At 35.5% G+C, this 14,530-nt stretch overlaps 1 protein-coding gene across 1 annotated transcript; it reads left to right on the top strand.

The window, feature by feature from the left end:
* The first annotated feature begins 6,283 nt into the window (after positions 1–6,283).
* On the top strand, positions 6,284–9,654 carry LOC145050684 (uncharacterized). Its single transcript, XM_078998893.1, has 3 exons — positions 6,284–6,566; positions 6,680–7,137; positions 9,433–9,654. Exons 1-3 carry the CDS (start codon positions 6,284–6,286, stop codon positions 9,652–9,654), a joined length of 963 nt encoding a protein of 320 aa, XP_078855019.1.
* Positions 9,655–14,530: the final 4,876 nt, after the last annotated feature.

Here is a 14,530-nt window from a genome sequence, read left to right on the forward strand (position 1 = left end):
GCATAAGGAATGGGTAAAGTCATGGGTTACATGGTGGTAACCCTAATGTGCACACTATATAAGGACCCCTTTAGCTCAAGAAATTGGCACTAGTGAGACATATATGAGGGCTAGCCGATTTGTGCATGAGTGTCTTCTTCTCATGGTTATTCCATGTGTTGGTGATGTTGTGTGAACAATTTGAGGTGTCATACTTGGGGCACTAGACTCGCGAGCTTCATGGAGTCAAGCTACATCAACAAGGTATGTATTTATATCTAGTTTATTACCCAAGTATCAATGTTTTGTATGCTAATTAGGGTAATACCTTGGAATATTCATATTTGCATGTATAATAGAGAAAACATAGATTCAAGGTATTTAGGGTTGCATGTACACTTAGGAGTGTTAGAATGCTCAAAACCCAATAGTGGTATCAGAGCCTAGGCTTGTTTTCTTGTTATACTTGCAAAATTGGCCAAAAATCGAAGTTTTTATGTTGTCTGGACAGCAGACTCACCGAGTCCAAGGCAAAACTCATCCAACTCGCCGAGTTGGTTCATGCACTCGATGAGTTGGACCCCCAGACAGCATATCTTCGACTATTTTGGCTGGAATTGGACTAGGAACATTACCCTAAGTTGTTTTTCAACTTAAAAAATCTGTTTTTGATGTGGTAATGCTCATGCTAATCCAATTTCAAAGATAATTGTCAATAGATTCATGTTTTGTATTAGTTTAATAGTTAGGATAATTACTTGAAAATTTTTGATTGAATTATCTTGTTCTTATGAGTTGCTTAGATTAATAGAAAAATTATGTGAAATTGTTGTTTTCAATCCAAATTAATTTAACAGTTGATTCTAAAATGTGTTTTTGTAACTTGTCCTCAAGTTATATTAAAAGTCACATTTAAGATTCATAAAACTCATAAATATTTCCATAGGTTATGAATAAAGAAAAGTCACATTCTTTTAATAGTTTAAAGTCTTCCATAACTTGTCCTCAAGTTATCGATTTTGAAGAGTTTTTTGTATTAAAACTACTTTCAACACATAAGTTATGGAAATTGAATAGTTTTGAATAGTTTCAAAACTTTTCCTCAAGTTTTGGAATTTGAAAAGTTTTCCCTTATGAATACTTTAATTCCAAGCTAAGCCCATAGAATTTTAAAAGTTAAAATTCAACCCTTATACTTTATAATATTATAAGTTAATAATATGTATATATATATATATATATATATATATATATATATATGTATGTATGTATAAGAGCAAGTCAGTCTTACTAACCGTTAGTAGGCCTCATTAACGAAACCGATCTATAAGGGGGTATAAGGTTACTGCCTATAAAATGGCAGTTTAATGGGTGTCCACTCTCACCCACCGCTTCCTTGACTGGTGGAGGGTCGTTAGCCGAATGGGTAGGACAAGGACTATAATTCTCCCTTCATTAAAAGTATTAATGATAAATACTAAGTAACTAAACTCTTATTAAATACCTAATCTTAGTTACTTAGGTAAATGTGAACTTGGTGCTAACCCATGAAATTACACTTTGCACTTTGCACAAGTCGGTTAGTGGAGCGCGTGTGGTTAACCGACACACTAGCTTGATTTAACAAGGTAGGCAAAGGGTAACTTAATGTTTATCATAGTATCGATGGAGCACGTGTGGTTAACCAACACATCGATTAAGGGGTAAATATTAAGGGTACCAAGTATATTTGCATGGTTATTCACACCTTGTTTTGTGATCCTCGGCATCCCAGTTACAAAACCTGAGAGGGCACAATCGAGATTGAAACATGCCATTGAACAATTCAATAAATCTCAAAAGATCTAGGAGTTTCAAATCCAATTAAAAACTTAATAAAATTATTTCGTTTTTCATGGTGGAAATTGGTGAATCTTCATTCGCCTATCTTCAAATATTATATAGCTTGGATTACGACATCCCTCTTCCAAGTTATAAAATATTGTGTTGGGTCCTAGCCTTAATATTTCATATTGGGTGTTATACTAAGGACTTGAAATCAACTATCTTGAATATCTCCCAAAAAATGTCTAGTTCATACATATATGATCTTCCCAAATCTCTTGGAACTTCACTTCCTCCACATCCTCCAATTATTCTCCCTAACCCACAAGTTTAAGGTCACTAAAGCCCTATCGACAAGCAAGGTCTATGTGTGCTCACATCTTGGAGATGAAGTCACATATTGACAAGCCGGGAGAGTTGGGTGTCAAAGTCTTAATAAAGTTGGATGTTCAATCACTTTCTAAGTCACATAGTGGGTTCTTTATGGCCTACTATGTAAAAGACTATGACATGACCCTTAATGATGTTATCTTTTTGCTTTGTGCTGCTGAATCAGCTATGATTTGGAGCACTGGTAGAGAAAATTTGATTAGAAGATCAACTTCCCAAACTTCCATGGACTTTGAAAATGGTAACATTGGATATCTAGAAAAGCTTTCTCTTCCCAATGGAAAGGGATTGGCCAAAGTCAACTCAGTTGACCAAATGGTAAAGAGAAAGGCAAGTCTGAGATAGTCCAGTGCACCATTTCCAAAGAGTCCATATGTTTCTCTTGCAAAAGGAAGGGGCATTGATTACAAAGCTGCCTATTTACCTGAAAGATCATAAGGTTGATCAAGTCAAGAAGTTTGACTCTACTTTAGGTAAAGTCCACTATCTAACTCTGTTAAGTTTCTATTATGAGATTCTTGTTACATGATGTGACTGGGTCACATGTTGATGTTTTAAGATTCAAAGAAAAGTGAAGAAACTTAAAGGAAGCATATGTTGATTCCGATCGCGAAGATGGATTTCGATCGCATGGTTCGGTGATCAGCATTTTGAGCTGTTGCTTAGGAGTTATGATATATTGCTTAGGAATAGATAACAACAAAGTTTTTCATATGCTTTTGCACTGTAAGGATAAGTTTTTCCGCAAAGTTTTAAAATAAAAGGAAATTTTTGATTTCATTTATTCTAAGTATCCTTACAACGGCAGTTGTGAAAAAATTGTTGCTTATATGATTCCATTGATAGCAATATTGGAAAATGGATTTGTTTATTTCATTTGTGGTAATGTCTAATTTACCAAATAAGGAAAGATTCTCATCACCCAAGGTTTCAGTTTGATAGAAACTTGGAAATCATGCAAGTTGTATAGTATGATGAATGAGAATTTTCATCTTTGGAAAAATTAAGATTAATTCTTTGTTCACATGTATGTGTGAGTCAAGTAGAGGACTAAGGGATCAAGTACACATTCTGGTGCACCGGTCAAGTCTACCACAAAAGATCGATAAGACTATTTGTCATGATTTACTAAAGTTTAGTAAATATGGTTATACTCACAAGTTTAAGTATAATTCTGAAGCATTGGAAAAGTTTCGATGTATGACAGAACGGATGAGAAGAATCAAATTAGGCAGAAAGATAAAAGTTTCTCAAATCTGAAAAGATGGGAGAGTACTTTAGTATCAGGTTTTGTGATCATCTTAATGATTTAGAAATCATATCACAATTAGTCCTCTAAGGAAATCTTAGTGCATTCCTATGGTTAAGAAGAGGAATCAAGAATTGCTGAAATGGTTAAATCAAGAAGATGAGTCATACTTCGTTCCAAAACAAGTCTTAGAGTCATATACTCCACCAAGACTGTAAGTTGAGTGACATATCTTAAGGAAAGGTTTAAAACACTTTTCAAATGTAAGAGTAAAAGTGTCCTGCTCTTGTACATTTGAAATCGGTAAGTTGTGATATTTTGGATAAAACAAAGACCAACTAAGGCCAATTGTGTGAAGTGTTTGTCTTGATAAAGAATCCGCACTATCTCTTGAATATTTGGCAAGATAGTCTTATATGTCAAGAGGACAGTGGGAGTCTTAAAGATCTTGAAAGAATTTCAAGATCTAATCAAGAGTAAAACCTGTAGTTTATCACTAGCTCGCGACTTGAGGTTTATAACCTATCGTGTTGACATATTGACATTTCTGTGCCTATTCCAGTAAATTTGGCTATACATTTGAGTTCTACATGTTCTCAATTATTTGCATAACTACTTGGAAGCAATGGTAGGCCCTGTACTGCCAGGTGGCGAGAAGTTAAGATTGCACAAGTTCAATCCATATGAGTTTGGATTTGTCACTAATCTAGTCTTGTGATTATGGTTTTGACAAATTCACGTGGATAAGAACACCCACACCATAAAATCTAAGTGTCCTAAGGTTTCTATCCGATTCATGAAAATAATGGTGAGGAAACGCTTTCACTAAGTAGATTGTAGGTAGATAGCAAGTGTGATATTTGCATTCTCAAAGCCGTTAGTGGAGCGTGTGTGGTTAACCGACACACTAACATGGACTTGTGAGGAATGGTAAAGGTTTAAACAATTGAGGCTATGATTACGACATCCCTTTTCATCAGAGGCGGAGTTATGAGAGGGCCAGGGGGGCCATGGCCCCCCTGATTTTTTGCATTCTAATACCAATATTATATATATATATATATATATATATATATATATATATAATAATAATACCTTTATTTGTGTAATACATTCTTGGCCCCTACGATTTACAATCTATAGTAAGGATATATATGTAAATGTAATTAAAAAACAATTAACTATGCATAATCAGGAAATCAATTATGATCCACGTAAATCACTTGTAACAGAAGCAGATTTTTGCTGAAAAAAATCAATTACAATTCAAATAAAATTAGGATACTGATTTTAGGAAACTAAAAACTCTATAAAAGAAAAACCAAACAACAAATATTACATCTAACTTATTATCGGAATCAAAATCTTTAAGAAACACAAAATAAGAAATCATCAATTTACTGTCGCTGGAAATCATACCCATCATCGGAGTGCTCATCTCCGCTGGAGTTCGCCCTAAAAACCAACCACCTGAGTGCTCATCTTTTCTTGAGTTCGCACTGAAAAAAAACCCATCGACTGCTAGGTCTCCGATCAACAACCGCCATTGCTGACTTTTGTTACTTCGAGCAACACTGCTTTGCTATCTTCTGTGTTTCCGACCACCGTCGTCGTCGGAGTGCTTACCATTCCATATATCTGTCTGCTCTTTCCGACTCGTGTCTCCGGCCACCGAGACAGATCGATCTTCGACCAGCAGTTACGCCTCTCAAATTTCTTCTATCGGCTAGATCTGTAAGCTCCTTGTTTCTCAACTTCTCTCTCCTTCTATCTTTGACTTTCTCTCTCTATAATATATCATAATGTGTGAAAGTTATATGATAGTTATAGGCATTAGAATAATATATCATTAGCTGTCAAAGATAGATATGACATTAGCTGTCAAGAATTTAATAAGATAAATTTTTTAATGATATAATATTATATATTATTTGTTTCTCATAAAAGTCGTACCAATATTTATTGTTTGGTTATGTAAAAGGCTTTAGAAAATTGTAGTTATTTGTTAACGACATATTAATTATACATAATCATATGTTAAGTTGTTAACTATTATTTTCTATATTATTAATTTTTAGTTATTTGTTAACCATTTATTAATTATTCTATGTAGTGTAAACCAAAATGAAAAAACAATCAACACTTGATGGATTTTTAAAAAGAAAACATGAAAGTTCTTCTCAAGTACCAGTAGAGCCACCCCCAACTGTTATAGATGCAAATACTCCTAATGATAGTGTTCCCATGACCGATAATCCATCCAAAAAACCTTTTCATGAAATGAATGATGTTGATCTTAATACACTAGAACGAGATCCTAGTTTGCGTATTCAAATTTATGATTATCCAGTCAATCAACGAGATACAATTCGACGAGCTTATATCAATCGTGGTCCCTTTCAACCAATACTTTCTACATATCCAAAATCCAGACCGGAAGACTATAAACGTAGCTTTCAATGTTCTTGGTTCAAGCAATTCCCATGGCTTGAATATTCACAAAGTTCAAATGTTGTGTTTTGTTTTCCATGTTTCCTTTTTAACAAACCTTCCGGAATGGGATATTACGGGCAACGGGCATTTACTATAGATGGATTTCAAAATTGGAAGAAAGTAGGTGGGAAAAATGTGTTTTTTTGCAACATATAGGAACAGAGTGTACATCTTTTCACAATGTTGCACAAAAATCATATGATGATTTGTTAAATGAGGCTCAAGATATACAAAATAAGATTGAGAAATTTACAGATGAAGATCGTAAGAAGAATAGATTGAGATTGAAGACTATTATTTATGCAGTTCGTTGGTGTGCTTTTCAAGCAATTGCATTTAGAGGTCATAATGAAAGACCAGATTGAAATTGAAATGTTGGAGGCAATATGTTCTTTTAACAATGAGATGAAAGAATTGTTTCGCACTGCGCCTAAACATGCATCATATACCTCACCAACAATTCAAAAAGAGATTTTAAACCTTATTGCTAATAGGGTGAGACGAATGATTTGTGATGAGATTGATGGTGGAAAATTTTGTTTACTTGTTGATGAAGCACGTGACAAGTCTAACAGAGAACAAATGTCTATTGTTTTGAGATTCGTAAATAAAGATGGCGTTATTATGGAACGTTTCTTTGGACTTGTTCATGTTCCTGACACTACATCACAAACTATGAAGAATAGAAAATATATTTCCTATTGACACATAACAATCTTGATTTTAAATCGATTCGTGGTCAAGGGTATGATGGTGCAAGCAATATGCGAGGTCATTTCAAAAGGTTGCAAGCATTGATTTCGAAGGATTGCTCGTCTGCATATTATGTTCATTGCTTTGCTCATCGATTGCAATTAGCATTAATGGCCGCTTCACAAGGAGTTATTGCATTGCAAAAGTTTTTTACTCAATTATCTTTTGTTATCAATGTCGTTGGTGCTTCTTCCAAACGTGCTGACCAACTAAGAGATGCACAAGCAGAGCAAATGGCATATTTTAAATCTATTGGTGAGTTGGAGACTGGTAGAGGCCTCAATCAGATTGGTACATTACAACGGGCTGGAGATACCAGATGGGGTTCTCATTTGAAATCAGTTTCAAGCTTAATCAAAATGTTTAGTCCAATTTGTGAGGTTTTACTTAAAATTATTGAGGATGGCACTGGTTCGATTAGAGGAGATGCAGATTCAACATATGAGACTGTAACGCCCGTGTTTCTGGGCTTGCCATTTTTAGCAATGTAATAGTCTAGGTTAACATTTGTAACCCCAATTTGAAATAATAAAAATGTATTATTTGTGAATTTGTGAATTATGTGAGTTATGTGTTTATTTGCTTAATTATGTGATATAATTAAATTAAGAATAAAATAAGCGTCAAAATTAAAGTGTGAGATAAGCCCGATATCTTTGCATAAAGTTGTAGCGGTTGAAACAAGGATTTCGGAGATATAAGGAATGCCAAAATCCGAGTTATAACGAAGAAGTTATGACCTGTCGAAGTTTTGCGACAGAACCGACACGACGCCGAGTGACGTAAAATATGAATTTAAGATAGAGCGATATTTAGCCTTAGCGATCTAAATGAAAGTCGTAGATTTCGTTAAACCGAGAGCGTGCATAAAAGGAACGCCCAAATCTGACTTCGTATGAGGAAGTTATGATTTTTCTAAGTTTCGACTTAGCAGTATGCAGCCCGACTACTCGATTTGAGATTGAGCGGTTTTTAGCCGAAACAATCTAAATGAGAATCGAAGATCTCGTTGTTAGTAGCGAAACGATGAAAAGTTAGGCGAGAACGGACGTCAGACGAAGAAGTTATGAATTTATAACGAAGTTTTTCTATCCCGACCTTCTAAAAATAAATAATAAAAATAAAAGTCAAAATTAGCCGACGGAGTCTAAATGAAAGTTGTAGAGTATGGTCTGACCTTCGCGTGGATATAAAGAACGTCAAAAACGGAGCTCGTATGCGAAAGTTACGCAATTTAGAAGTTCGACGAGTCAATTACGCCCGGTGTAACTTGAGTACGCCCTGCGTACTCAGTCGGATGCAAGTTGCCTGACCAATACTTGAGTGCCACCAGTCGACGCACGTAGTGACGTCAAAGTACGCCCCGTGTAACTCGAGTACGCCCCGCGTAATCCCAGACCCAGCAGTCTATAAATAGAACTCGAGATCAACCATTTTCTCTATTTCAAACTCTTCCCTCTCTCTAAGTTTTGCCTCGATTTGCATGCCAATCATATCCCGAAGCCCCGGTATCATTCCCGAACCCCGAAGCAAGATCCGAAGCCCCGAGGATCCCGAAGAGCGTTATTCCCGAGCCGAAGCCCTGCCCGCGAGGAGCCCGGTTTTTGTGAAGATCTTCCTGATCTACGAAGAGACACTACTTCTATAAGCCGTAGTGCTGTCGGATCATCTTCTGATCATGTGAGTGTGTAGTTATTTTCATTCCAACGCAATATTATGAAGTATTTAATATAAAATACGTGCTACGTGTAAATATTTTGTGGTTATATGTGTGAATGTATATTCACTCTCTTCTATCTCATAGATCTGATATATTCTCTATGAAATACGTGTTATGTGTGTATGCCTCATCTGTCATGTGGAATATGTATTGATTAAAGCATGCTATACAGGTTTTTAAACAATGTATAAAAATGTATATTTTTATCTACTAATATGTTGGGTAGAACATGGGTAGATAATTGGTGTGTAATAAACAGATGAGAGGCCTCGGTGTTATTGGTGTTATTCTAGTCATTCAGCAGAGTATGGATGACGACCACGGACTATTCTAGACTGTCCTGTGGAACAGTAGCAGGCTCATTACCTGTAGGTGTTGTGAACGACATGTTCACCGGTGTACTTTATCCCCCACATGGTTGCCTTCAGGACACTTATTGTTGAGGAAGCCCCTTTGCAGTAATGTTCGTCCCGATGAAAATCCTGAAATAAGTTCCTTATAATAGACGTTATTTTTAGGAACGTAAGGTGAGGATAACGGGAATGGGTAATCGGGTTTATTGTTGAATGTTCTAATTAAATATAATTATTGTGGGTTTGAAAACCCTATATGCTCACCAGCTCCCAAGCCTGACCCACTCAGTTTATTTGTATTACAGGAAGTGGCGCAAGAGCTTAAGATGGGCGAATCATCAAGTTGTTTTTGTTTACAAGTCTGTATATGTATATATTTGTTGAACGACTTGTAATGTTATCGTTTATGCTTTATGATCTGTATCGGAACATGACATCCCGACTTTTGATTATGAAATGAAATCATATTTCTTTATGAAATGTTTTGATAAATATCTATTTTATCATGTTTTGTTTTTGGGAACAAATTCCGCATCTCTTTTAAAATTAAAAGGATTTACTCTGAAAATGTTTAAAAAACATAAATGAAATCGGTCTTTTCTAGCCGAGATTTTGGGGATGTCACAGAGACTATTACAACATTTGATTTCATTTTTGTTCTACATCTAAAGAAAGAAATAATGGAGATCACAGATTTACTCTGCCAAGCTTTACAAAAACAATCTCAAGATATATTGAATGCATTGAGGCTAGTTGCATCCACCGAATTGTTATTACAAAAAATGAAAGATGAAAGATGGGATAGTTTTCTATCTCATGTTAAGTCATTTTGTCTGGAACGCAACATCAATATCCCTAATTTGTCTTCTTCTTACTTTAGTAGAGGGGCTTGAGCTCGTAATGAGCGTAGCGATCATACACTTGAACATCATTATCGAGTGGATATTTTCATCGAAACAATTAACTGTCAGTTAATGGAATTAGATCATAGGTTCAATGATAGCTCGATGGAATTACAACATCTTTCATCAACTTTAGATCCTAAAAATTCTAATGAGCCTTTTTGAAGTGGTGATATATGTCAATTAGTAGAAAAGTTTTATCCTGAAGATTTCAATGAAACTGAGAAAAATCTTTTGAAGATGCAACTCCAACATTATGAGGCGGATGTTATTCAACGTGATGATTATAAGCAATTGATATCTATTTCAGAATTATGTCAATGGTTGATAAAGACTAGAAGAGCAACCAATTTTTATTTGATTTATCGAGTAGTTAGTCTTATACTCACTCTTCCGGTTTCTACTGCTACAACAGAGAGATCATTTTCAGCAATGAGTCTTGTTAAAACAAGGCTACGAAATTAAATGGAAGATGAATTTTTAAACGACTCGTTGGTTTTTTACTTCGAAAGGGAGCTTGCAGAAAAGATTACTTTAGAGACGATTGTGCAAGACTTTAAAGACGCAAAAGATCGACGAATTCCACTTTAATGAGCGATTTTAGAATACTTTATATTAATTTTTTGTTTGATTATTTATATGTTATGACATTGAATCGAATAAATTTTTGTTTTATGTTTCTTTAAAAGATTTACTTTCGGCCCCCCACTATAACTTTTCGTGTTCCGCCCCTGCTTTTCATAGTTCTAAAATTGTTTAGACACGTATGTGAGCTATCTAAGGGAAGGTGTGTGACTTTGATAAAGTTTTATCAAAGCACCTCATATCAGAAATTTGAACTTCGTTAAGAAGGTCAATAAAGTATTGATTTCTTGAAGTTCAGCTGATTTCTGAGTACATGCCAAAGCTAGTGGGAGCATAAGTGTTATGCTAATAATTTCCATGTTAGTGGGAGCATGATAATTATGATAAGTGTTGCAAGTTAGCAATGTTAATTATAGAAAACAAAAGTTTCAATTGGAAAAAAGTTGTTTTGCTATAATTAAGGGAGAGGAAATTGTACTTTATTTCAATTCTTAAAGCTTAGATTGAGGTTTTAATCATCTTTAGTCAAGGGTATATATATATATATATATATATATATATATATATATATATATATGTATGTATATATATATATATATATATATATGTGTGTGTGTGTGTGTGTGGATTTTGTGTTGGAATGGCTAAACATAAGGGAATTCTATATATGATTCCATTATTTGCATTCTAAATTCGATTATGATTACGACATCCCTTTTCATAATCTGAATTATGAGAACTTGGCAAATAGAAATATTATAGTAAAAGGACCGGTCTAGTATCATGTCTTTATGTGAGACATCTTGAATCGTGTCCCATATGCTTCAGATATATGATCTATTGCATGTGCTATAATATTGATCATTTCTAAATTTTCCCAATGCTTAGGGCATTAAGAGGGGAAAAGTCTAGAATTGGATATAACTAAACTGATTAAGCAATTGTCGAGGACAATCTAAGGTTTACCAAAGATTGGTTGCTCGGGGACAATTGGAAGTATAATGTTAATTTTGGAAGGACCATTTTGACATATTCTGAAAAGAGGCAACTCTTGTTCAGAAGTGACAGTCAAAATGAGAATATGGAAATATTCCCATAGGTGGCAGTTGTTCATTAAATCTATGTAAGATTAGGAAACTTAATGCAAGAAGGATGTTCAAAGATATGAACTTTGAATTTGAGAATTCGATATCACGGACTAATCTCCATTGAAATACTTTGTAATGTCTGTTGACAAGTCTTTGTGACTTTGTGCATAATCATTACAAAAGGATCAATGCATATAAGTTTTGAATCTAACAAGATTTAGGTAAATGGCAGGAATTTGGAATTCTTCTGTTTTCGGTAAGGATTTGGGACTGTGAAATGAGAATCATTGGAATTATGTTCAATCGATCTATTTCACAAAGTAAAGATCTTAGACAAACTTAGTATGCATACTTGGTGTATGGCATGACTAGTGTTTAGAAACATAGTGTACATGCTCGGAGCATGGAACATCTATTGTTTTTAATTCAAATATAAAGTTGATAGTTTGAAACAGTATGCAATGGATGATGAGCAATCAATATGGTGATAACAAAGGTTTTTTATTTATATTCATAAATTCTAAGACCATATTGGATTCAATTATTCTTGTGTTTCATTTTGCATGTTTTGACTTCCAGAATAAACTAGGTCATTCATCCCGAATGACTAAGTTATTCAAATCATCCACAGTCGGTCATATGTTGGAAGTAGATATGAATCAAGACTGTCATGAGTTGGCTTGTAGATGTCTAAGATGTTGGACATAGCAAAGAGGTGCTACAACACTCATGAGTGCTCATAAGTTCTGAGTATTGGATTCAACCCACGCTCATTTGACTCACTTCATGGATTTTATCACGAGTGATCATGAGACGATAATATCTTATATTCTTCAAACCTAGAGATATGAGTTGTTACTATGAGTTGGTTATACATTGATTTCACGAAAACGCATTGGTAACTCGATGTTATAAAATATGCCTATGTGTATGATTCAACAAGTAGTAGAACAAGCCATATGAGTCGAAGTTTATCCATTCCTTTTACCTCCGATATAAAAGCGATATATGTGGGCCCCTCAATGATTTAGTGATGACAAATGTAAGTGCTCAGCCGGGCCTGGACTGATTTGATTTGTTCAATTAGTCAGTCGTCATAAATCGGAAATCAGGAAACAACAAATAGACAGAGAGAATGATTTATAATCCATGTCTCAGTCCATATGCTATCTAGAATGGAGGAATATATGATCCCTTATCTAATGGACAAGTCATTGACAAAGGTCAGAGTTCATCGACAAGGTCAGAGTTTGACAACGGATTTTGAGAGCTACGATTGCCAGTTGGTTTTTGAAGTTATACGCAATAATAGTTTTAGACTTATCCAAGTGGGAGACTATTGGATTAGTGTCTAAGTTCATAACTATAATTGGTATGTACTTGACCCGACTCGGCATGGTCCATTTGGGTTGCATGGCATCGGAACATTTGGATAAACCGTTTGTGAGGAGAGGACATTTGTGACATATTAATATATTATAAGTTCTAATATATTAATATGAAATCATGTTATTTAATTAGTATTGATCAAGAATTAATTTTGACTTAATTTACTGATCAAAAAGAGACTAATTAAATATATGGGGATTGATAGTGTAAATCATTCATTCTTATATATGTGGGCTTATGATCCATGATTCCTTATGTTGGGCTTAACCCATGTGGTGATCCATGGATACTCCAAGGAGGTTAAAACCCATGGAGCATAAGGAATGGATAAAGTCATGGGTTACATGGTGTAACCCTAATGTGCACACTATATAAGGACCCATTTAGCTTAAGAAATTGGCACTAGTAATACATATGTGAGGGCTAGCCGATTTGAGCATGGGTGTCTTCTTCTCATGGTTATTCCATGTGTTGGTGATGTTGTGTGAACCATTTGAGGTGTCACACTTGGGGCACTAGGCTCTCGAGCTACATGGAGTCAAGCTACATCAACAAGGTATGTATTTTTATCTAGTTTATTACCCAAGTATCAATGTTTTGTATGCTAGTTAGGGTAATACCTTGGAGTATTCATATTTGCATGTATAATAGATAAAACATAGATCCAAGGTATTTAGGGTTGCATGTACACTTAGAAGTGTTAGAATGCTCAAAACCCAACACTAAGTCCCCGACGTTGGTTTGGGCCAAGCTTGCTATGGATGTGGCGAGGTGGGCCACTACAAAAGGAACTGCCCGAAGGCAGGGAACGTTGGCGGAGTAGGAAGAGTTTTGGCTATAGGCCACGAGGAAGCGGTAACGGACCCTACAGTGGTCACTGGTACGTTTCTCCTCGATAACTCATATACATGCATATTGTTTGATAGTGGAGTGAAGCCGAGTTTCATGAACCAGAAATTTGCACACTTAATTAAACAAAAACCACGTGCACTGAAAGAACCGTTCACTTTAGAAATGGCTAACGGAAAGATTGAGAGCACTAGCAGTATATACATAGGATGTACTCTAACTCTAGATAGCCATTCATTTCCAATCGACCTCATGTTGGTCTCAATTAAAAGTTTTGACATCATAATCGGCATGGATTGGTTGAGCCTTCATCATGCTGACATCATGTGTTATGAGAAGGTCGTTCTTCTTAATCTACTGTCTAACAAAACTCTAGTTATCTATGGCGAAAAACACGACACGAACCTTCGTATAATCTCGAGTATACAAGCCCAAAAGTACTTACGAAAGGAATGTCATGCATTCCTTGCTCATGTTGTCAATATGAGCCAAGAAACGAAAGACATAAAGAACATCCTAGAAGTAGGCCACTTTCCCGAAATCTTTATAGAAGAACTACCAGAATTACCACCACAACGTCAAGTCGAGTTCAGAATCGACTTAGTTCCAGGGGCTACCCCAATAGCCAAATCGCCCTATCGTCTAGCACCAGCTGAGATGCAGGAGCTATCCGGTCAACTTAACGAAATGCTCAGTAGGGCCTTTATTAGACCAAGCTTCTCACCCTAGGGAGCACCGGAAGAAGAAAGATGGATCGTTCCGTATGTGCATCGACTATAGAGAACTAAACAAGCTTACCGTAAAAAATCGTTACCCTCTACCTCGCATAGACAATTTGTTCGACCAACTGCAAGGGGCGAATTAATTTTCAAAGATAGATCTGAGATCCGGGTATCACCAGTTACGAGTGTTAGAGGAGGATGTTCCAAGACAGCCTTCTGAACTCGTTATGGATA

The sequence above is a fragment of the Lactuca serriola genome, chromosome 5, assembly GCF_051521515.1.
Source record: "Lactuca serriola cultivar US96UC23 chromosome 5, Lser_US96UC23_V15, whole genome shotgun sequence".
NCBI classification, from domain to species: domain Eukaryota; kingdom Viridiplantae; phylum Streptophyta; class Magnoliopsida; order Asterales; family Asteraceae; genus Lactuca; species Lactuca serriola.

Coding starts and splice junctions, on each gene's coding strand:
- LOC145050684 (XM_078998893.1), top strand. CDS start 6,284: ATGAAAGACCAGATTGAAATTGAAATGTTGGAGGCAATATGTTCTTTT. Junction 6,567..6,679: donor AGATGGCGTTATTATGGAAC/GTTTCTTTGGAC, acceptor TTCGTGGTCAAG/GGTATGATGGTGCAAGCAAT. Junction 7,138..9,432: donor CAGATTCAACATATGAGACT/GTAACGCCCGTG, acceptor CTACATCTAAAG/AAAGAAATAATGGAGATCAC.